The following is a 23813-nucleotide window of genomic DNA, read 5'->3' as shown; positions in this document are numbered from 1 at the left end:
ATGCTTTGCCTGTCTTGTCATTATCCATTATAATCTTTGTCTGTTTCAAGGACTACTATGTGGTAGACGCTCACTGCTTAGTACAGTGAGCTCTCTTGCCTTAAGCATTCATACGGAGCAGCTATAGAGGAACTGGACAAACTGCACTCCCTGGAATACTGTGTGTTTTGTGTGGTTGGTTGAGAAATGCTTAACATGGAAAGGGTATTTTAACAGCCATGTGTTTTTACAGGCATTTGGATAACACCCTCGTTACTATGCTTTAACTTTTGGTTAGCCCTGAAGTGGTCAGGCAGTTGGACAAGATGATCCCTGAAGGTCCCTTCTAGCTGAACTATTCTGTTCTCCTTCCTCAGTCAGTATTTAATTGACATGCTTTTTCAACTCAAAATACCCCACAAAACTGGGAGGCTTTGCATTGCTTTAGAAAAGAAGATTAATGCTGATTAGGAGAATGATAATAATTTGAGATGAGAAGAATAAATTTAGCTCCCAGGTGAAAAAGTGAAGGCTACATAATCCTTGGTTAGAGGAACTAAATGGACTGGCTGCAAGGACTGTTTGCACTTTTATTTTTTGATAAACATAAGCAGGATAAAAGAGATCAAACTCTGTTTTCAGATCTGTTCATGAGGCTTCTACTAACTTGTCAAAAAGCAGAAACTTCCTCTGTACGATTAAAATTTGCATAAACTTACATGCTGCGGATGTACTGATTTCTGGAGAGGGAACTGGTTGAGATGTCCTGCAAAATGCTAAAGGATTGTTGGTCAAAAGTTCAAGTATTCTTAACTAGTGAGTACAAATTTCAATATTATAATAGTGCTTCTAGAAAATGCTTGCAGCAGAAAGTGCTTGAGGCCAACATTTGAAGGATAGAGCTTGTGAAGGTTGGAGTAACTTGAAGAATCTGTGGGTTTCTCTGGGTCATACTCTTGTACTCTGGGTCATACTCTTGTTTTGAGGCAAGGTAGCTATAAAGTCTCAATTCCTTCACCACCCACAATTTATTTGGAACAAGTGTTACATATTTAATTTGGAAGCTGATGTTCAATGGAGGTGTTGGGAAATCTTTTTTTGTTAGAAAACTGTGTCAGTGCAGATAAATAATTGACAAGTCATGAAATTCAGTTCCTGTAAACATCTGAATTTCACTTTCAGAAATGGCTTTGACTATTTCTACAAGAAATTGTCAATTCAAGTGAATGCAGAAGCATGAGCAAGGCAGAAGTAAACCAACTAATCGACTCTGAAATTCGTTATTGTGGGGATTTTTTTTCTTGCCTGGCAATCTGTAAAAGTAATGCTGCTACATTAAAAGTATTCTGAGTTTGTGAAGGAAGGTATTGGGGGGGAGGGGAACATGGATTTCAAGCTTTTTATTTACTTTTTTAGGAGCTATGAAATGGTAGTGGAATATGGAACTGGCTGATGACTTCTTTGTACAGGAAACATACTGATAAGAATGTAAAATATAAGGGGAAAAAACAGGTGAAGCAAGCTGGCTCTTTAAGCCCTTCCACTCCAGAACAAAATTAAATTACTAATTCTGTTCAGGGAAGAAAGCTGGAATTAAGTTTGGATTATTCAACATCTGTTTAGTATCTCTCTTATCACTTGGCTGGATGTTATACGGATTCATTAAGCTAAGAGAAGAAAGTGGTTGAAGTAGAAAAGGTAAAACACTGAGGTGTGTTGAAGCAGACTTGTTTCTACTGTAGTTCTGCTTGCATTGTATCTTGTTGTTTAGAAGCTGAGTGGGAGATGTGTGTTTGAGTTTTAATTTGCATGAAACTTAGTAGTTACTTCATTCACACTAGTGAAAGTGGAAAGGCTGTATATTTTAGTGTGTGTGTGTGTGTATATATATATATATATATACATATTTGTGGGGTGTGGGTGTTGTATTATACATTATTGTGGTGGTTTTACCCTGCTACACAGCTGAGTTGCACCACAGCCACTCTCTCAATCCTGCTCCTCAAAGGAAAAAGCAGAGAAAATGCAATGGAAAGGGCTCAAAGGTTGAGATAAGGACAGGGAGATCACTCAACAATTATCATCATGGGCAAAACAGACTCAGCATAGAGAGATTAATATAATGTAGTGCCTATCACTAGTGGACTAGAACACTGAGAAACTAAAAGCAAACTAAAAACACCTTCCATCCTCTTCTGCCTCCTCCCTTGAGAGGCACAGAGGAACAGGGAATGGGGGCTGCGCTCAGTCCCTGAGGCTTCATCTCCGCCGCTCCTTCATAGTCACTTTCTGCCCCTGCTCCACGTAGGGTCCCTCCCACGGGATGCTGTCCTTCCCGAACTGAGCCTGCGGGGGCTGCCCACAGGCAGCAGCTCTTCAAGAACTGCTCCCACACGGCTCTGTACCTCGGGGTCCATCCCCCAGGAGCAAACTGCTCCAGCACGGGTCCCCCATGGGCGGCAGCTCCAGCCCAGGGCCTGGTCCTGCGGGGGCTCTCCATGGGCCGCAGCCTCCTCCAGGCCACATCCACCTGCTCCACCGGGAGCTCCTCCAGGGGCTGCAGCATGGAGATCTGCTCCATGTGGGACCCATGGGCTGCAGGGGGACAGCCTGCTCCACCAGGGGCCTCTCCACAGGCCACAGGGGAACTGCTGCTGCGTGCCTGGAGCACCTCCTGCCTTCCTGCTGCACTGACCTTGGGGTCTGCAGGGCTGGTTCTCACTCCTCTCTCTCCCAGCTGCTGTTGTGCAGCAGGTTTTATTCCCTTTCTCAAATCTGTTTTTGCAGAGGCACAACCAGCATCACTTACTGGCTTGGCTCTGGCCAGCACCGGGTCCTCTTTTGGAGCTGGCCCTTATCTGACACGGGTGAGCTGCTGGACTCTTCTCACAGAGGCCACTCCTGCGGTCCGCCTGTTATCAAGCCCTTGCCATGTAAACCCAATACAATTATATATATAACGATGCAGTACATACTTTTTTGAAGGTTATATATATACACTTTTGTTGTGATCAACAATTTTTCAGTAAACAGAAAGCTTGAAGAATGGGTGAGAATTGTAATGTTTTATTAGTTTCTACTGTGTACTGAGAGAACAAATTGTAAGTTATTTTTCCCTGATTTGCATATGTCTTCGAAATGGTTTCCATTCTTCCTGAGATGCCTGTTTAAAACAGGTGTTCAGCTCTTTGGCAAATTATTCTCTGTGAACCCTGTTTGTACTGTAATGATGGTATACTGACTGTTTCATGTAATTCATTTGGACTTGTGTTATTTCTGTTCCCTCTCCTAGAGGTTGGAGAATTTCGTTAATTTCATGACAGAAGAAAGAGGATAACCAAACTGGAAATACAGAGTCTTTGCAACTAATAAATTAGTCTAGTTTTGAGATAAGGAAGAATCTATGTTGTTACCTCTTCAATTTGATATTCATTATAAAAGTAGAGGACTGATTTATGTGTAGGAGTAAAAATGAGCACACTTTTGTTATCTCATAGTTGGTATGAATCCAGGAAATCTTGATACAGAGATCCTGGAAATTTACATTTATACATAATTTACCATTGACTCCTCCATATTTTGGCTACTGATCTTTTTATCTCTGTCATAGCACATTTTCTTTTAATATGCCTTGCATTATTCAGCTCTTCTTTCATCTGTAAGCAGCATCTAAAAATGAGAGAGAGCTCCTTTAGCACTTAAAAAAAAAAAAAAAATAGATCATTTGATTGTGATGTTTATTTAAATAAACTTTATACTAGTCCTGATATTTAACACTACTAAAATAACTGCTTCATCATCCTCCATTGTGTTCTCATTGACAAGGGATCCTTTAAATAAATATGGTAAGTTTAGCAGTTATACATAATTTTCTTACTTCATGGGGATAAATAAAATGGGCCTTTCAACTGTTGTTACTCTGTTTATGATTTTTTTTGGTGATCATTAAGGTCTATGTGGTTAAGTATTTTGAGTGTACTTGCTAGAAGCAGGGTGTTAGCCTGCTTGAGCACAATATTAGTGATGTTGATAACGTTTTTCTTTTTCCTACATTGCATACAACAATTATTCCTTAACAGTACCAATTTCAGCTTCGGTCGGCCAGGAGTGGAATGTTACTGCCAGCATGACAGTGGAGCTGCAGTAATCCAGCTTCAGTTTCTGATTAACGAGGTTAGTAAAATGATTTTTATATTCCGTAATTTTGAGAAGATACAACGTATGTTTTCTTCAACTTCTCATTAAGCAAACATCAAAATACAAATACTATTCACACTTAGAATCATTTTTGTTAAACAGTGATAACAATTAAGGTACCTTTATTTAATCACAAAAATTGCTAGACTAACTGCTGAAACTGGCTTTGTCTCTAGAGTGCTCCTGCTATAGGCAAGAACTGTTTTGCTGGGAATATTTATTCATGTAATTGAATGTTGCATGTTATCCCTTACAGTAGTAAAATATGCTTTTAATAGTGCCAACAGTTTCAGTGGGTTGTTAATTTTATTTTGATAGCTACTATTTCAGATGTGAGCTGAGCAAAGATCCCTAATTGGATCCCTCAGTAATTTCGGATATGTTTTTTCTAGAGATATTACAGCTGAGACCCGACAGTGATGCTGTTCTCAAACTAGCTATGGCCAGATTTCTAGAGGGATTTCTAGCTCAGAGGAGTGCTGAAATTAAGTATCACTAACTTGGTTGTTGCATAGTTATTAGCCACTGAGTTCATTGCTTAATTTCTCTGCAAATTGTATGCATGAGGAAACTGATGTGCTCACACCAGAAAAAGCTGTTTCTTCCCCATTACCCCTCAGTATAGCACTGAACCCAATGTGAGCGAGGTCAATGTCATGATCAAATCAGTTACATCGTTACTACTGTTTGAAACTTATCTGCTCTATGATGCTGACATGCATGCTTGTAAGTATTTTTTTAATACTGGTAGCAAATATTACATATTTCCTCCATGATGTTGTTAATACTAGGTTTCTAGAAATAAAGTTTTACTCAACTTATTTCTAATAGGGAGCTCTTGTGAGTGCCTTGGCTGATGATACCTTACACTTGTGGAACTTACGTCAAAAGAGACCTGCTATACTTCATTCACTCAAGTTTAACCGAGAACGGTAGGAATTGGATTATTTTTGCTTTGCACATTACCATCACACTGTGTAAATGGGAGATTGGATTTATTAAAGCAGTACAACTAATAAATTGTTAAAAATTGAAACTGGATTTACTTTGCAATTAACTTGCAGGTGGTTATGGTCCAAATTGCTTATTAGTAGACACACCATATGTCTGCTAAACTGAGATGACTTGTCTATTATTTTGAGTATTGCTTTGCTGAACAACAATATTCCTGTCATTAAAAAGTGGAGGGAAAGAAGACTTTCAGTTTGTCTCCAAAGGAATTTTTGGAACAAAAGTATTCGTATGTACTAACAAGGCAACAGGAAAACTAGCTCCATTTTTGAAGGCTTACTGAGATATATTTCTATCTTTTTTTCTTCAAGTTTTTTAGGAAGTAGTTTTTCGGAAGTAGTTTTTCTATTGGCAGATTAGGTACAGTCTCAATTGGAATGTTATGCGTACTTTTGAGCCATGTGTTTCTGAACTGGACTTCTTGGAGAGCTGAGAGGAGCCTAGCAAGAACACAATAGTTTGTGACCTGTATTTCTGTTGAATAGGGCAGGAAGCCCTGTTGAATAGGGCAGGCTTTAAGTAATAGGTAGAACGAAAGAGGAAGATTTAAATACTTGTATGAAACCTTTTGATGTAATGGCATACGAAGTGCTACAGTAGACTGTTGGGTGGATTATGGAGTAACCTTGTAGTTATAAAGAGGAGATGATAAACAGATTTATCAGGAATGACATAGAAGCAGATTATTGTTTTTCTGGGGTAGAGGATTAAGTGATTCCCAAGTCCCTTTTGAGGTTGTTTTTGTGATCACAATGCATAAATATTACGCACAAAATGGAAAGCTCTGTTTACAGAGCAAAATTCTCCACCCCAAGGAGGTGTCGGTTCCTTTATGCAGTAAAAAAGTCAAGTAGGGAGGAATGAAATTTGTCTCTAGCTTAAGGAGTGTTGTCTGGCTATGAGATAAAGTGGAATATCCAACCCAAATTTTCTCTGTCCTCTTTCCCCTTGTTCTTAAATGACTTTTCTCCTACCTGTAGCACCTAGTGAAGTATAAATATAAAATTTGGCTTTGCCGTCTGAAACAAAGCATTGGATATCAGCTTGTAACTAATGCTTTAAAATGCGTGTCAGAGGAGGTGATTCCAATTGTGTGTAAATCTGTTGGAAGCTGGTTTAGAGTCTTAGATGTACAGATAGCTTAGTTTAAACATTGGAAGTTTTAAACTGTCGTTTTGCTCTAAATGTGGTATTCTCACAAGCAAAACCTGTCATAGTTAGTTGAACTTCGTGTTACCAGAATAGGGTCAGGGAAAAGTCTAGGTAACTTACATCTCTTCAGTAGTAGTACTAATTATTAATTTTTGGGCAGGCTACTGATTTTCTAAAAAAAAAAGAAAAAGCTGTGCCTTGCTGAAATATGTAGTGAGAGCATCAGAAAAAAATATGTAGTGAGAGCATCATAATTATCAAGAGAGGTGAAGGTAAAGTTTCTGAGACAAGGGTTATTCTTGTAGTAATCTTACTCGTAAAGTATCCATCATTATAACTTACGGAAGTAGCCAGAACACTTAAGGTCCCAGAGCCACCAATGGCATTGTCACCAGCCATTTATTAGCAGTCATGCTGGATGACTGTTACGTATGTTTTCAAATAGCTTTCTTTTGGCTAATTCATAAGATAAAGCTTTATTTTATAAAGTGCAATCTCATTACAAGGGAATTATTTTGATTCTGAACTTTAGAAAATTGCAAATTCATTGCTGAATAATTCTATTTAGTTGGTTTTAGTAACTTAGAGCCGTTAGTGTTATCAAACCTATTAGGAGTAGTAATATGTTACGTGAATTTGAAGTAGCTGACTTTGTTTGGGTCAGTTTTATGTTGTGTATTAGCTACAAAGTTCATTAAGAGGAGCGTTCATGAAAAAACTGAACACTCAAATTAGCAAGTGTGAAGATGTTAGATACCTAATTAATAAAACGTTTTTAAATAATTTATGATTTGGGGTTAAGATTTTCTCATAAGGATAATTAACTTCTCAACCATTAATTATTAAAATATTAAATATTAAAACTGAGCCTTATAGTAATGTTTTCCAATGATGCTTCACTTTGCCAGCTTGCACTTTGTAGGGTTTTTCAGTATCTTGGAAATAGGTTTGGGTGAAGGAAAATAAATGAACGGAAAAATGTCCTTGGAGGAGAAATCAAGTCAAATCTTACTAAATGACTGAATCAATTACTCTGGTTATATCAGTATTTGTTTTAGAACTCTAGATGCAAAGGCTTAAAATTATGTGCCTGATTGGAAGTACCTGGAAGTGTGTTGACATTGCAGAAAAGCAGTATTTGTATCCTACTTAAGAGTTGAGCTCAGTATGTCAAGGGGCAGGTTTTCTCCAGATTCTGTTTTCAAATCGGATTTTGATACGTAAGGATTTGATGTGAATTATAAAGTTGTTTGTAGCATAAAATAACTGAAACAGTTCATGCTACCCAGATTAAAAGATACAATTTGAAACCTATTCTTGAACCTTTTAAAAAAGAGGAGGGGGAGAAAAAAGGTAGGGGTGCGGTGCATTATTGAATTCTTTATTCCCCTGGTATAGCCTTTTACCAGCTTTGGTTAATTCCCTGGTTTTAGCTGTATACATGAATGAGCTCAGAGCTTTACGATGTTATTTCCAGAACTAGTATTTCTCACCTGTTGGTGATGTAGTTTGACTAGCATTATTTCAGGCCTGTTCTGAGCAGAAGTCAAACAAGGAAACAAAAATGGACACATCTTGTTTATAAATTCTTGTGTTAAGTAGTTTTGATACAAAAAAAAAAAAAAAAAAAACACCACCACCTTAGGTATTAAATTACCTATAAACCAATTCAGAATGCAGCCTCTACTATGTGACTGGGAAGTGTTCTGGATCCTTGCTTTTCTGCTCATGAATTTTAAGAATGGAGATTAAGAGTTTTGCATGAGTGTTACCCATTACAGACTTGATTCTTAGCAGTGGAAAACGTCGTCATTGGGTAACTTGCAGCTTTTCAGTTTTGAACAAAATGTTTCTTTAAAAGTAGTGGCCAGGAGTCTTTAAAGACTCTGCTTTCTGTTGAACCTGTAAAGGAGTTGAGTATCTGTAAGTAAGAATTTGGCCATTTGATAAATTTATAGCTGCCTATTGTATCAGTGGTGGGGAGTAATTTGAAACAAGTCTTTTTTGACCTGGTGACTGATAAACTTGTTAATGTATAACAAATTAAAAAAATAATGGCAGATGTCAGAAATACAGTACAAAACAAGCTAGTTTTGCAAGTTTTCTAGCCTTTTGTTCTTGTCACATTTGTGTGGGTTTTACAGCTGCTCCATATTCTAGTTACTAAACAAAAGTTAGAAGATCTTAAACCAATATAATGCTGAGCTTGGCCACTGTTCCTTGACTGTGGGAAAGAGGAAGAGGAGCAGTGTGTAGGGACCAGAAGAAAATGCATAATGGTGCTTACGTGGAGGGGTGGGTTGCTTGCATTAGGATCTCCTCGTGAAATACACGATTCAGAGTGTGAACTTACTAGTATCCTAGATTTTGTGCATTCAGTGAATGGCAATAGTTTTTGTCATCTACGTACCTGTATAAACTTGAAAATATGCCAGCTTAATGTAGAACACGAAAAATTTGTTTTATAATCTGACTTGCATCTTTCCTGAGCTGCCTGTGATTCCATGCCTTAATGCAGAAACAAATGTTCTTCTTGCTTTGTGGCTTAGCGTAAAGACAAGAACCAAAATCATAGCATAAAAATAGAACCAAGTATTTAGTGTACCAGTGCTTTGCATATTGATCATTGAATGCATTGATAGCAGTTTAATTTTTAATATGTCAACTTCTGTGCTGTAGGATTTAAATAGTCTTTCTCGGCATGAAACTGCACAATTTGGAGTTAGCAAATTGTTTTAAGTATTGCTGCCTTTGTACCCTGCTGTAAACAGCCACTTCACGTTTGTATTTAAAATACAAACTCTGCAGTGTGTGAGAAAAATCCCACTTGTATTTACTCTTTACTAAGAGATAGGATTTTGGACTTTTATTATGACACATACCTCACCTTGTTAGATACTGTAAATTTGTACTCAGGCCATGCATTAGTTGAAAAGATTTCTCTCTCCTTCCACCTCACTGAATTTATAAACTGACCAATTCTGCCACTTTGTGGATAGCAGGAGGACATACAGGATTTTTTTTTGCCTTTGAGAGGAGATGATGATAGATTTTTTTCCCCTTTTCTGTGTGTTAATATCAGTTGCACTTCCACCATTTATTTGGGGGGCTGTTTTTTTCCCCTACCTTGTCCTATATGCTTTGGGGTGTAGGATTATAGTATAACTGACGGAAAGGTACACATCCATACAATGCTTCTGAGAAGTTGAATATTTGGACTCTTTCTGAGTTAATAATATACTGAGTACAGATCTGACACATGACACATAGCTAAGTTTTTCACCCTTTTTCTAAAACTGGCTTATTTTTCAAGATCAAAATGAAATGATCATCTGTTTTTATGATTTCATATAAGATCGTTTTTTCCTGTTGGGCTCAAAAAATGTTACTTAATGGTGATCCACTGCAGGACATATTTAGCAGCTCCAGCTTGTTTCAAGAAGTTAGTAAGGGAAAAGGAGCTCTTCAATTGTCTGGGTTTGCTGCAGGTCTGAATGTCTCATTCGTGCAAGATCAGATTAATTTGAAAAATGCTTTCTGGAGGCCATGCAGTGCACTTTCTATCCCATGTGTAGGTGCTGTTGATGGAGCTACAATTGTGTGTTTTCTTCTGCTGCCCTTGGCATTGAGGCAGAACTGAAATAGTGAGTCCTATTACTCTGAGACTTCAGGTTTCTATGAGACAGTTTTTAAAACCTGTCTCCACTGTCCAATTACCATTTTTCCCTGTACACCAATGATTTTTTACAGTGCTGTGTGCCACGTAATGACCAACTGCCACATTCCTGGGTGGAATTCAACCTCTAGTCTTTCTGCCCTGCCTGCCTGGCAGGCTTTTCCTCATCAGTGATGAGCATAGCTCTTCTTTCTCCTATGGGAAATTTACATCTCCAGTGTGGCCGTTTCATAAATCCTCATATGTAACTTCCAAGAATAAATGTTTAGCCTGAACTGCTTGTGTTGTAGCAAGCTACCTGACTGTCTTCTGATGCCAAACGTGGTGGTTATTCCTTGAGTAACATAGGAACTCTAAAAGCAAGCCTCTATCTGTATATGATGTATAAAAGGCCTTAATATTGGTCACGTCAATCATGGCATTCTCCCATTTTATTATTGTTCTCGGATTTTGCTTCCCCAGTACCACATTTTGACATCACTAGTGTACAGAAGAAGTCAGATACTGAATGTAGGTTCTCAGTCGACATCAGAGCCAGGTGTTCAAGTGATCATATTTGGAGAAGAATCATTGAGAGTGCTCTTAGGGGATGTAGATGGAATTGAAGTACCTGGGCCAGTTTGTATGATGTACTACCTTTACCAATACGGCCTTTTTAGGGAGAATTTTGGGGGGCATTGAAGAACAATTCTTCCTCTGCCTGTGCTTCCTGCCCCTTCAGGCCTTTTTCATACAAGTAGGTATGTAAAACCTATTGCAGGTAACAAATCTGGAAATAACCCCTTTGCAGAAGTATGGGAAAAATCACAGCTACTGCTTGGTTCCATCTGAATGTCACTGTGACAATGGCTCTTCGTTTTGTGCCCATTAAATACTTGTCACAGGGACCACAGACATGGAGTCTAGTCTAGTATACGACTTAAACATTTCAGTTTAGGAATTTTGTGCTGACTATCCCATGTATGAAAGTTTGGAGAGAGATGTATGCAGAAGGCAACTTTGATAGCTTACTGCTTTTCTTAGAAAAAAATATTTTGCATATACACTGATTTGAGCAGCTAATGTAATTGCACAAACTGAAGACTTATAATGATAGTGTGAGGTTCTAGAAATAGTTTGTGTCTTAAAAATAAAACCTGTTATCAGCATTTGACATTCGTCAAAGTATTTGTCACTGTGCTTTGTTAAAGCAGTGGAAAATTCTGAAGAACGTAATACTTCATAATGCAGCAGACTAAGGAAAGGTAACGATTAATTTAGAAGGATGTTTGTTGTCATAATAATACACTCAAGATAAGTGTCTTTTTTTTACTTACTAGTTCCCTTAAGTCGAAGAATTAGGCTGTTGGCATATTAATTTAATAAACTCTATTCTTTGAGATTTCCATAATTAAATTCCTCTAGGGAATACTGTAATTTGCTATAATTATTTATATATGTTGTGACACAACCACAATCAAAATTTTAACTAATTTTGACATTGTTAGAAAAGACATGGTCTGCAGTTATGAGAAAATCTTTTCAGTGGGTTCCCAAATGGCTGCGTAAAGATTCCTGTCACTGCTAATGCTCTCCCATAAGCAACAACACAAATTACATTCTAAGTGCAGTAAAAATAAAAAAAACATTTTGTGAGGGTTGGGGTTTTTCTTTTATCAATATTTTCTACTGCTAGTGTAACACTGTATTCTGTATATAACTGTTTTCTTGAGAACTACTGGTTAAGCTCTGATAAATACATTTCACAGGAAAGCTTCTTCTTGGGTTCTGTCAGCTTGTTGCGGAGGGAGGTTGAGAGCATGTGCAGTGGCTTTGTGAATGTGTATGTAGTGAGGAAGAAGAATTAGTGCTTATGGAAAAGTACGGATATGTTAGAATTTGGCACTACGCTGACTGTTTTGGGCTTGCATAACAGTACCTCATCTAGGCAGTGATGTTAGCATATATTAAAATCATTGTAAACCTCACATTGGAAAAAAACCTTTAAAGCATTGTTTTCTTCTGTAAAGGGATTCAAAATATTTAGAATAAAGTGCTGTGCACAATGCTTGCATTATGGCAAAAGTTCCATCAGCTTCACAGAATGTGCTAGATGAGGTAGCAGATATTCCTTAAGGGGTAGCATGATAAATTTGTTGTGCCATGAACAAACTGCTTGCAAAAGCCTGCTTTTTGTCATCACTTGCTCACGCAGTCCCATTTTTAAGCTGTCTCTTTGGATGCCCAAAACTGGTCTATTTTTTTTTATGGATGCCTTTCTCATGGTATTTTTTGGTCAGAATGGTTTGATACAGGAAAGAATGTGTACTGCTCTTGACTGTTATTAGGCAGTTGGAATTTGTGTTCAAGAAAGGCTTGCAAAAAAATGTTACTTTGGTTTGGTGCATCTGTAGCACTTTTAATCTCTGCCCAACCACTGGTTCTTTTCTACATTACTGTATGTATCCCTTTGTGGGTAAGGACAGAAGGGGAATAATGCCTGAGTTTTGGAAATGGACAGGGCGTAATATGGCAGTTCCTACTTCTGTGGATCGTATGTGTGTTAGGGACAGAGTATCTAATATCATACTCTAATCGTATCATGACAGAAAGAAGGGTTTCTGGAGGAAAGTCTGCATTTTTAAGAAAAAAAATGTGCTGTTCTTGGCCCGAAGGGAGCTGCCCGACTACCAAGAAGGCCTTGAAGCTTGTTTTCATCTCCCAAAGCAAGTCTAAATCGCTTGTAGTCCCAAGTCTAATTTAAAATGGAGTAAGTTAGGTGACTGAATATAGTTATATGCTGACATGTCAGTGTGATTTCTCTGGTTGTTAAGATGGTCATAGCTTCACTGAATTTATTTTCTAGGGGGGCTATAAATTTTCAAGCCATTGTTTAAAATCTGCTTAGTGTCTTAGGTGAAGCCTTAATCACTGAAGAGAAGAGAAACTCAGTACATGGACCATAACGTTGGAAATGTTATTCTGTAAATTAAATGCAAAAATAAATGCAGTTATCTGAAATGAATCAAATAGATGAAAATATAATAGAATTTCTGAAAATTGGAAGGTATACTTTTATCCCAGAAAGAAAATGGAGAAATAGCAAGTAATAGCAGTGATTCTTTCATCATGGCAGCTTCAGCACAATGAATTCCATTTGGACTTAGCTAGTCATCAGTTCTGTGAACCATGAAAGCTCCAAAAGAATATTTTTTGGTTACATAAACGCCATGCAAGACTTTCTGATTGTGGAAGACTGCTAAAAGCACACTTTGAAGGTTGGGTTGGGAACGCTGCTTTAAACTTACCTATACTTACAATTCTGAAGTCATTTGCCTCCTGACTTTGAGATTTAGTAAAGCTACTAGATCAAATGTAACTTACTCTTGGTGTGGAAGCATTTCACTGCTTGCTAACTGGTGACAAAAGTAATCTCTGCTGCACAGAGAAGACATTAAATTGAGTATGGCTGAAGGGCGCAAAAGTATTCCATGAAAGGCATCAAGAGTATTGAGGAGTTGAACGCTTTTTTTTTTTTTACCTTCAAGTGTTGCCCTTTCACTATAGCAATTGAAATTGCAGCCCAAAGTTACATTTTTGTCTACCTTTAAATGCCATGAAATAGATTTTAGTTTTTGGTTGTCTTGTTTTGATTTTTAGAATGAGTGTTGGGCAACTGTAGGTGACAGTATTAACTCACAGATCGATACAGATATACCCGTGACCCTGCTGTTGAATATTCTTTCTGGCTGCTAGGCCATAGTTTAGATCCAGGTGATGCGGCTGCCAGCTTTTTTCTGGCACATGGAGTTCCAGAAAGAAATCTATAGCCTTGCAGAGTGCTGAGAGTTTGCTTCACCTCTTGCCTCACGCTGCCTCTCTTCACATACCCCCTGGCCTGCTTATGCTGGGAGAGCTCTCTTACTGGGTAGTGGTATTTGGGGACCTGCCTCAGTGGTGTATGTACAGATGTATGTTCCTAACTTCCAATAAAATCTGTCTTGTCTTTCTTCCAAGGAAGTTGGTGAAATGCAAGTGCTTCACCTGCAGTGTTTGCAGATTACTCTGTATAGTAAAAATGTTATAACCTCTACAAGTTCACTGAGTTGGAGCACTTCAAATCTTGTCTGTAGTCCTTTTTTTCTATATAACATCAATGGAAAAAAAGTGCAGCCTTTGCACTTAAAGTACAAGAGCAAAACAAACCAAGAAAGTCAGAAAATGGATAAATTAAAGATTTGCTTGAGCAATCAGCATTCCCTCGCTGGAAGTAAGTGATATAAAAAGTTAAGTGGTGCACATTGGATCCAGGTAGTGTTACAACAGACGCCTTAACTTTTGAAACCTGTAATACAAATTAATGTATTTTCAACAATCAGTAATTTTTTGCATTGCTGCCACTAGACTTTGCTTTCGTGCTTGTTAAATGCATACATAGAACATCTAATGCAAACGATCTAAAGCTGTTCTTTGCGTAAATAATTATTAACAGGCTTGTGAAATGATGCATGGATTTGGCAAGAAGGGAACCCAACTGGGAGAAAATAAGAAAAAATGTGTAAAGCTAAGGATTAGCACTGACAAAACAAATTTCCAATTAATAATTATTTTAGCTTGTCACTGAAACCTTTCTGAAAATCCTAGTTTGATAGTCCAAGGAGTTTGTCAGGTTTCTACCATATTGGACCTTATCAGATGAAACTGTAAATTCAAAAACATTTTATAGAAATTTTCTAGGCTTTAACTTAGTATTTCTGTTATATAGAAAACTCAAATACTTCAGAAGCTCCAGTTCCTATGCATACATTATTACTTTTATCAACAAATTAAACGATAAGCAGAACTCAAGAGGTCAGAACTAAGCAAATTTTAAAATACTAATTCTTTCACTGGAGATACAGTCGGAGGATTTCTGCCAGCCATTAGCATTTGGGTTTTGTTCAGCTATTTCCTTCTAGCAACAGAGGTGAAAAATGCAAGATCGGAAATTAAAATGTTGTTTAAGTAAAATAGTAACACCAACTTTAAACTACTTTTAAAATGAATTTTATTATTATATAGGTCTTATGGTTGTTAATAGGCTTGTTGTTTGGGGGATACATTGGGTTACGTGTAAATTTATGTTTATTAGATTAGACTTTCTCCCTTTGCTTATTCACTTGAAGCCAGTTTAAACTGCAGCAACTTGCTTCTAAAAATCTTTTGTTCTTCAAAACTTGAAATTAGATTGTTTTCAAAGGGAGATTTATTGATTATAACGTAGGAGTATTGTGTTTTAAGCTTAAAATGGCAGCTAACTTGAGGAAAAAACATTGTGTGATGATTTTCAGTGGCGGCTGTGATTTTTATCTGAATGACTTAATAGTCTTAGAATACTTCGGTTTATATTCCATGTTTTTTCTAAATTTTACGTTGTCTGTGGATCTCTGATCATGTACTGGTTTTGCTATTTTTATCTACCTGTAACTTGTACTTTTTCCTGTTTGCCTGCTGCATTTCTTCTACTTTTTGGCAACGTAGACATTGAAATATGGGATTTATGAAAGACTTTTCTTTAATCCCTTTTTCTGGTGGTATTCTTTTCCAGGATAACATTTTGTCATCTACCTTTCCAAAGTAAATGGCTATATGTGGGCACCGAAAGAGGAAACATTCACATTGTCAATGTGGAATCATTTACCCTCTCAGGCTATGTCATCATGTGGAATAAAGCCATTGAACTGTGAGTTCAGTCTGGTATCCTCTATTGAGAGGGGGGCGGGGAATAGATGTCCAAGTGTCCAAGATGTTATAAGTTGCAGAATTGACATTGTTATCTAGAACAACCTCCATATTAGTCTCATTGCACCAAATAATATGGGCAAAGTACGTAGGCATGTAAATAACTTTTATTTTCATAAAAGTGAAGTGTTAACGTTAACTTGGTAGACTTTTTTTTCAGCTTGTTAAAACTATTTCTGACTTGACTTAAGGCTGTGATGCCCAGAACTCTGTTTAACATCAGCATGTTTTCAGGGATAATTGGATTCAGTAGTCTTGTAGAATATCTTCCAGAGTGTAAAGATATGCATTGTGACAGGGCCGATGCATACTGGTTGAAAATGTAAATTTAAATAAGCCTATTTCAAGAACAAAATATATTTTTTACAGCTATTTCCATTCCTCCTTCCTTTTTTAATAATAGATTTGTGACTGCAAATACAGTGGTATGTGGATGAAAACATACTTGTATGCTGCTGTTTCTGTGCTGCTGTTGTTTCTAGAATGTTATATCTGTCTTCAAAACATACATGAAGTCCATCACTTGCCAAAGGCTTTTGGAAAAAAAAAACACATCTCTTCATTTGTCGATATTCTTTAATATCAAGATAATAATTCTTTAATAGCAAGAAGTCAACATAAAAACAGAGTTACGTTTTTAATAAAACCCATTTTAATAGTACCCATCTTGGGCAGTATATAAATTATATAATGTTTAAAAAATAGTTACTTTAATTCTTTTTTCATCACTGAAGAATTAATGGTTTAGAGAGTGTATCATATCTTCTTGTCCACAAATGAGCATGTGGAAGAAGGAAGATAGCAAAATGTAGTTTTCCAGTTTGTGCAATTAAGGGAGGCAAAGCTTTATGGAAATAATAACACGGGCTTTGTCTTATCTGTAGCAGCTGCTGTTCTTTGAGTTAGTTAGCATTCAGATAATCTGTGTGTATGCAGGAATACAAGATAAAAGTCTACTGTATGTAGTCTACTGAAATCTTCTGAAGAAAAGTGGTATGTGAAATAGGTGTTGTATGAAATGCTACTGATTTTTTTTAAATAGTATTTTGTTTTTCCTGATCAACTTTAGGAGATGTTTTAAGATTAATCGGTGTCTCGATGTTTCACTATGACTACATAAATATAATTTCTTTATTACTTGTAATTACTTGTATGAGATGCAATTTTGGGCAGGACTATTTTTTTCTCTTAATTGGAATTATTCCTTGTTTAGGTCGTCCAAATCTCACCCAGGACCTATTGTCCACATCAGTGACAATCCAATGGATGAAGGCAAGGTAGGATATGTTGAAGGCTTTTCACTGAACTATTTTTCAAGTGAGACTTTAAAAAAAAAAATGTAAATCCCACTGCTTTTAAGGAGGGATTAAGTAGATGAGGACAATGTTGGAAGCATGAAGGAAGACTAAATCAAGGCTTTAGGCTCTGAAAATATGAAGTAAAGTACAGACGTGAATATAGGAAACACTGATAGGGTAGTTGAACGTATCTTGTAATCACAAACATTTGAACATACAGCTGAAAGCACTGAATTGCAGAAATCCTTGAAGATACAAGCGAGGAACGTTACTTGTGGTTAAAAAAAAAAGTTTATTAAAAAAACAAACTTGGGATGGAAATTAATAAGCTTTATAATGCCATGGGGCTGTTGCTACTTTTACAACTGTAAAATGCTTTGTGGTCACTGAAGTGTATTTATATAGATTACTGCGTACTTCATCTGTAGCCAATCCAAGACAGCAATTTTTATGAGGTTAAAGATCTAACGGACAAACTATCACTTAGCAGTATTTAGTAGTTAAAACTTAACTGGCTTGTAGTACAACTAAATGCTTCAGAAAAGTCATCTTTAGTAAAACATGCAAGAAAAAGCTACATATCAGACTTGTATTCTTGTGAGATATTACCAACGTGGTTGTCTTATCTCAACTAAAATTTTTCATGGTACACATTCTTGAGGCCCTCACAGGACATTCATTGTGATGTCCTGTGACACAGCAGCCAACAAGAAGAACCTGAACAATGAAATCAATGGTCATAAGTTCTTTCTTAGAACTTCCTTAGTTCTAGAATAAATCTGCAGGTATTACTGTTTGTTTTGGGAGACCTCTTACAAGGCACATGTAAAAATGATATAGAATGAATAACTTAGGTTCATAGTGAAGATTTCATGAATTAAAAGAAAAGGCAAGTAGTTAAAACATTTTTCTCTGATAGCAATGACTGTAATACTAGAATGTACAGTTTTATAGAGAAGTGACCTTCAGCTAGGCAGTTTAATTCAGTGCTTTTTTGGCTGCGTGGCTAATGCCTATTCCACTTGATTTCTTCCTTTACACTGGAACAAGATAGTTGTGCTAGAAAACAATGGATCCTTGGAAACCCTCAGGAATCTGTATAAAGAAATGTTTCCATTTGTGCTAGAACATCTGTTTTTGTCATATCTATTTCTTATCTGTTTCCTAAATGCTTTATTCTATATTGTTACATGCTATAGAAACACTTATACATGATCAAGAGTGTACAGAATGACACCATGTATGTTGTGGCTTTGCCGTAATTCATTGTGCACTTCAGTCATGGTTGCAAGACTGAACCTTTGCTTCAGTTGTCTGACCTCTTGTCTAATCTTTGGATGAGATTATGTGACTCTCTAACCCTTTGAAGGATCTTCAGCCTGCTTAGCTTGCATTGCCTCGTAGTTACTTAGCAAATCTAACTGGTCTGCTGCACTTTTGTTCAGGTGCTTTGGTCCACAGTTGAAGAGTAAGCAGGAAGGGTTTTCCTTAATTTTCACAACAGAAAAAAGTAAAAGAAGAGGGATTTTAAAACTATAGTACATATGCATCTCTTCCAAAAGCGCGTAGACCACTTTCAAAAATGTTATAATTTGGCTAGGTATACCAGAAGAGCTGGTATGTCTAGCCAAATACCATTTGAGAAAGCTTGATGTCTCTTTAAACAGATTTTCATTGATTCCTCTGTAGAGTATATATAGAGTATATTCAGGTATAAGTAAATGAATATATTGACGAATTAAGTTCTAGATGTTTATTTCTGTCAGTGTAATGGCTCAGAAATATCACAGAGTTTTGAATTCCCAAGAGTAAATAACTTTCAAGGAGAAAGAAAATGTTGCTTTCTACTGTTCTACATGTTCAGGAAAAATACTATTTTTGTTTGTGTTTTCTGTTTGATGTGTTAGTGGTGGATAAAACTGAAAAGATTGGGCAATGATAGTATTGTCTCAGCAGTGATTTGAATATTTTAACAGCATGCTAGTTGTGAGCTTGTAACATAGATGTCTGAGGATTCAGTCCAAAAAGAATTTAACAAGTAGAGCTTTTCCATTCAGTTGAAAGTCACTGAGGTAAGCATGTAACTACTGGATTTTTCTGTAGGATTAGGTCTGAATTGCACTCCAGTATCATGAACGCTAGATTATGAATGTAATGAAGCTATGGTAACTTGAGAAAAGACAAGCAATCTATTTAGTCTGGTGTATTCTACCCATACTTTATATTTAATTAGCGAAAGTGAAAGGTTTATTGTTTTTATCAGTTTGGGTGTTCCTTAGTCTTGTAGAATGACCTTATGGTCCTCTTCTTTCTAACAAAAAAATGAAAAATACATTCATAAAAGCAAGCAAAACAAAGACCTGTGCAGTTGCAAGAACCTGCTGTGTACTTGCTTCTTAAAACTTTCAGGCTGTTAGAAAAATCCCAATGAAGAGAAGGCTAAATTTATAGTTTAAAAAAAAAAAAAAAAACACTATAAAATGGTTTATGGTAAGCAGGGTAGTTTAAAATAATAGTATACATGACACTGTAATGAGGAAAAAAAATCTAACATTCACTTTTACTGGATCAAACACGCTTAGTATTTAGGTCATTTTTGTGCTATGTAGCAATGAAATAGAATGTATTGTCTGTATGCTGGATGGAGATCCTCTTTTACATATTGGAAAGAACTCCAGACCCTGAAAAACTTAAAATCTTGAAAAGACTGTTCAGGCAAAACCTCTAGGTACAGCAATAGACTCATGTAGATCTCTCTCCCTGACTGCAGTGGCATGTATGGGAAGGCAATGTTTTCTAACCTGTAGTATGAAGATCATACTTAGGGTGCCTCTGCTTACATGAAATAGGTTGTTTCAGCAGTGAATAAATATCTGTAACCAAGTATTCCTTTTCTGTATGTCCATGCTGGGAAAAAGAAGTGGAATTGATGGCCTGCTACATAATGCTTAGAACCACTTTAGCAGTGTTGCTGAAGGGAAGGCTCTCAGAGTAGATCCAACTACTATAAAATAAGCTAATAGGAAGAACCTTCTTTGATTATATAATAAGTACAAAGGCTGTTACTACTGTTTTATGTTGGCCTTGTTTTGTTTTCATTAAGAGAAGTGTCACTTAAGATAGGAAAACAAAACACTTAGATACTCAACGATGTGATAACGCAATTATTATGAGCAATTTGGATCTTCATTCCCTGCAGAAATAGTTTTAGTTTTGCTTCTTGAAAAATATGATTTCAAAAAGCATTACATTTAATTTCTCTCTACCTTTCCTTTGAACAGCTAATTTTCTTTGTGTTCTTTTAGCCAATTAACTCAATTTTGATTAACATCGGGGAAAGCTTATTACATTTTTTTTCTTAGAGACAATGAAACAATACCCAGAACTTCAGAAATGACAGTGCATTTTTTTCTAACAAATCGAAACAGAACAAATTCTAGTGGGGAAAACACATGTTAGTGAACAAAAAGTGCACCCCCACAACCATAATTTTTAATCAGGAAGGAATACATTTAGGAAAGTGTTTAACGTTGGGCTTTCTGGAACTCAAAGGGATTTCCAAAGACTCTTCTGAAGATGAAGACAAATTCTTTCTAACTTTGCATGAATTTCAGCATGTATTAATATTGTATTAGCTGGAAGAGAATGAAAAACAGTATAAAGTAAGTCTTCAATTCTGAGGTCTTCTCAGCTTGTCACTAACTTCTGTCTTCTCAATCACTTGCGATTGCTTCATCTAGTATTAGGCTGTAGTTCTTTGGGACAAGAACTGCAGGCCATTTAAATAGTGTTATATTTGCTTATAAAGACAATACTTATGCTTATTATTGCAGCTCCTGATTGGTTTTGAGTCTGGAACAGTGGTATTGTGGGATCTGAAGTCAAAGAAGGCAGATTACAGATACTCACACGATGAGGTAATAACAATTTTTCATTTGCATTGTATATTATGAGGACATCATTCACAGTTCTAGAGACACCTTTTTGATTATTTTATTCAGTTCATCTCCTGCTCTTGTCAGTAGTGGATAGAGACAAATAGGTCTCTTTGAAATTGCAAGTACTTGACACTTTCTGTAAAAGAAATAGTGTTTGAATAACAGAAACTTTAGACTGAAGAAGTGTTTGCTGTGTTGAAGTTTTTTGCAATGCATGGTGTCATGGATTAGGTTTCTTCGCCAATTTCTGTGGTTAAGGTTTCAGCTCTGTTTTTCTGTTGAGTAGTGTGTCTTCTCTGTTAAGAGCTTGAGTCTTTAGTTGAAATAAGATAGTTTAGCAATTTCTGTAATTTGGAATCTCTCATGTTCTGGAAAGTGTAAAAAAAAAAAAAAAAAAACACAATTAATAGTCTCAGTAAGATGGTTCTATAAGTGTACCTTTTCATTGTAGGATAAGATCAAGTTTAAAACCAGAAGAGTTTTTTTGTTTTGTTTTTAAAAAAGGTTGGGGGGGAGCATTTAATGGAATTTATTTCTTACAACTTGATTTTTTAAGAGAATTTAGGCTGCTGGAAAGACAGATTAAAACATAATCATTCAACACATTATGGAAGTATATGCATTTTATTTAAAATAACATAAAGCTAGTCTTGGTTACATTTAAAAGATCCTAAAATGTCTTTATTATTGTTCAGTGCTAGCTAAGCTAGGCATGCTTTGTATATCACAAAGGGAGTTTTTCTTAGCTCTGTGCTGAAGTCTTCACAAGACAGGTTTTTATGTTTTTTTTGTTGTTTTGGTTTGTTTTTTTTGTGGTTGTTCTGGCCTAGTACTTATACTTGCATGTGTCAGGTCTGCCTATGGAGAGTTTCTCTGAAGGGTGAATCTCTGAAGCAGCCTAAGCCTTAGATCATCAGAGCTGGATGAGATTTCTTTGAAGCTTGTACAGTTGTTTTTGAACACAGAGTATGCTATATGAAGAACAAATTCTTACCTTCCAATTGCATTACATGCATCTAACTCATTCTCTCTGTGTTGCTTCATTTTGTAAACTACTTTGTATCTCCATCATCTCTTTCTAGTCTTACTTTTGTTCATATTCAAGCTCTTTGTATGCTTCTTGCTGTTCTTGCTCATCCCAGATTTTATTTTTTAAACTGTTTTATTGTATCTTCAAAATAGCTTATTCAGGATGTAAGCACATAACATTTATACTGGGGAATCATTTTACATTTGGTTTCATTTTCTTTCTCTCAATCTTAATACTAGATTAGCCTTTGCAAGGATCAAACAATACTTCCTTGGAACAACCTGCTATAAAAGTATTGTATCACATTTTAGTGTCAATTGTCAGCTCAGTGCCCCTTGTTTTAATGTATAATTGTTGTGGTTTAACACAACAGGCAGCTAAGCACCACACAGCCATTCACTCACTCCGCTGCAGTGGGGGATACAGGAGAGAATCAGAAAAAGGTAAAAACTTACGGGTTGAGATAAAGACTGTTTAATAGGATGGAAAAGGAAGGGAAAATAATAAAGAACATACAAAGCAAGTGATGCACAATGCAATTGCTGATCACACACCAACCAATCTCCAGCCTGTCCCTGAGACCAAGCAGGGACAGCCCCCCAGCCAACCCCTCCAGTTTTGTTGTTCAGCATGATGCCACATGGTGTGGAATGTCACTTTGGACAGTCTGGATCAGGTGTCCTGGTTCTGTCCCCTCGCAGTTTCTTGTGCACCCTCAGCTTCCTCACTGGCAGTGCAGCATGAGAAGCGGAAAAATTCTTGTCTCTGTGTAAGCACTGCTCTGCAACAAGTAAAAGCAACAACTAAAACATCGTTGTGTTATCAGCATTATTTTTCTCCTAAATCCAAAACCTATATACCAGCCACAACATCCTATACCAGCCACTAATGAAGAAAATTAACCTTATCTTAGCTGAGACCAGGACAATACTAGAATCTTTTTTTTGTCTGCATCACTTCACAGTTGCATGTGCTGGCTGATTTTAGAAGAAGAAAAAATCTTTCAGCAGTTCTTCACTGGAAGGGCTCATTTCTATCTTGAATAATCCTTAGTATTGTCAGTGGACTTTCAGTTCAGTGTTCTTGTTCTGATTTTCCAGGTTATTTATGAATAAACCAAGCAGCCCAGATCCCTGAGGTTCTCTGCCAATTACCTTCATCTGTGAACTGATCAATTACTGCCAGTCTGTCTTCCCTTTAGCTTGCTTTACTTCCTGATACCTTAACCAATTATTTATCTGTTCAAGGATATCTGATCTGTTTGTTTGGTTTCCTTTGAGAAATGTTGTTGAAGACTTTGAAAAAAAATCTATGTAGACGGCTTAATTGGTGTTTCAGTTAGCCACATGCTTATTTACATTTTCAGAGGTTTGTTGGATGTGATTTCCTATTACAAAAAGCATGCTGACTGCTCGTACCTGGTACGTTAAACTAATTCTTATGTTGGTTAGTTCTTCATTAAAGTTTTGATAATGGTTCTAGAAACTTACCCAGAATAGTCACTGTGCTGTTTATTTTGTTTTTCTTTGGATTTTGTGGCCCACTTGTTTAAAGGTTGGCCTCGTGCTTGTCATCTGAGTTCTCCTGAACCAACCTGATTTTGACAGGTCATAAACAGCAGCGTATAGTTCAGTCGTTTCATCTTTGATTTTCTTTAGGATGTGTAGGTGACTACATCTAGCTATTCCCTTTGGTTTTTTTTGACTGCAGAAGAGGTAATGAAATACCTGAGGTAAGATGCTTTGCTAAAGAAAGCATTTATGGTTGCCATA

The 23813-nt window shown here is 36.6% G+C and overlaps 1 protein-coding gene across 12 annotated transcripts in view; it reads left to right on the top strand.

Annotated features, from left to right (window-relative positions):
* The window catches only part of STXBP5 (syntaxin binding protein 5), a 114281-nt gene that overhangs the window by 28018 nt on the left and 62450 nt on the right, over nt 1-23813 (top strand). For all 12 annotated transcript variants that reach the window (XM_040550756.1, XM_040550753.1, XM_040550750.1 and 9 more), the window contains 5 exons: nt 4071-4152; nt 5008-5108; nt 15582-15716; nt 16989-17052; nt 20907-20990. In XM_040550756.1, the coding sequence (XP_040406690.1) occupies nt 4071-4152; nt 5008-5108; nt 15582-15716; nt 16989-17052; nt 20907-20990 (466 nt within the window). The remainder of the gene's footprint in view (nt 1-4070; nt 4153-5007; nt 5109-15581; nt 15717-16988; nt 17053-20906; nt 20991-23813) is intronic.

The sequence above is a fragment of the Cygnus olor genome, chromosome 3, assembly GCF_009769625.2.
Source record: "Cygnus olor isolate bCygOlo1 chromosome 3, bCygOlo1.pri.v2, whole genome shotgun sequence".
NCBI lineage: Eukaryota > Metazoa > Chordata > Aves > Anseriformes > Anatidae > Cygnus > Cygnus olor.
The sequence above is the reverse complement of the archived record's forward strand: the minus strand, read 5'-3'. Positions and strand labels throughout refer to the sequence as shown.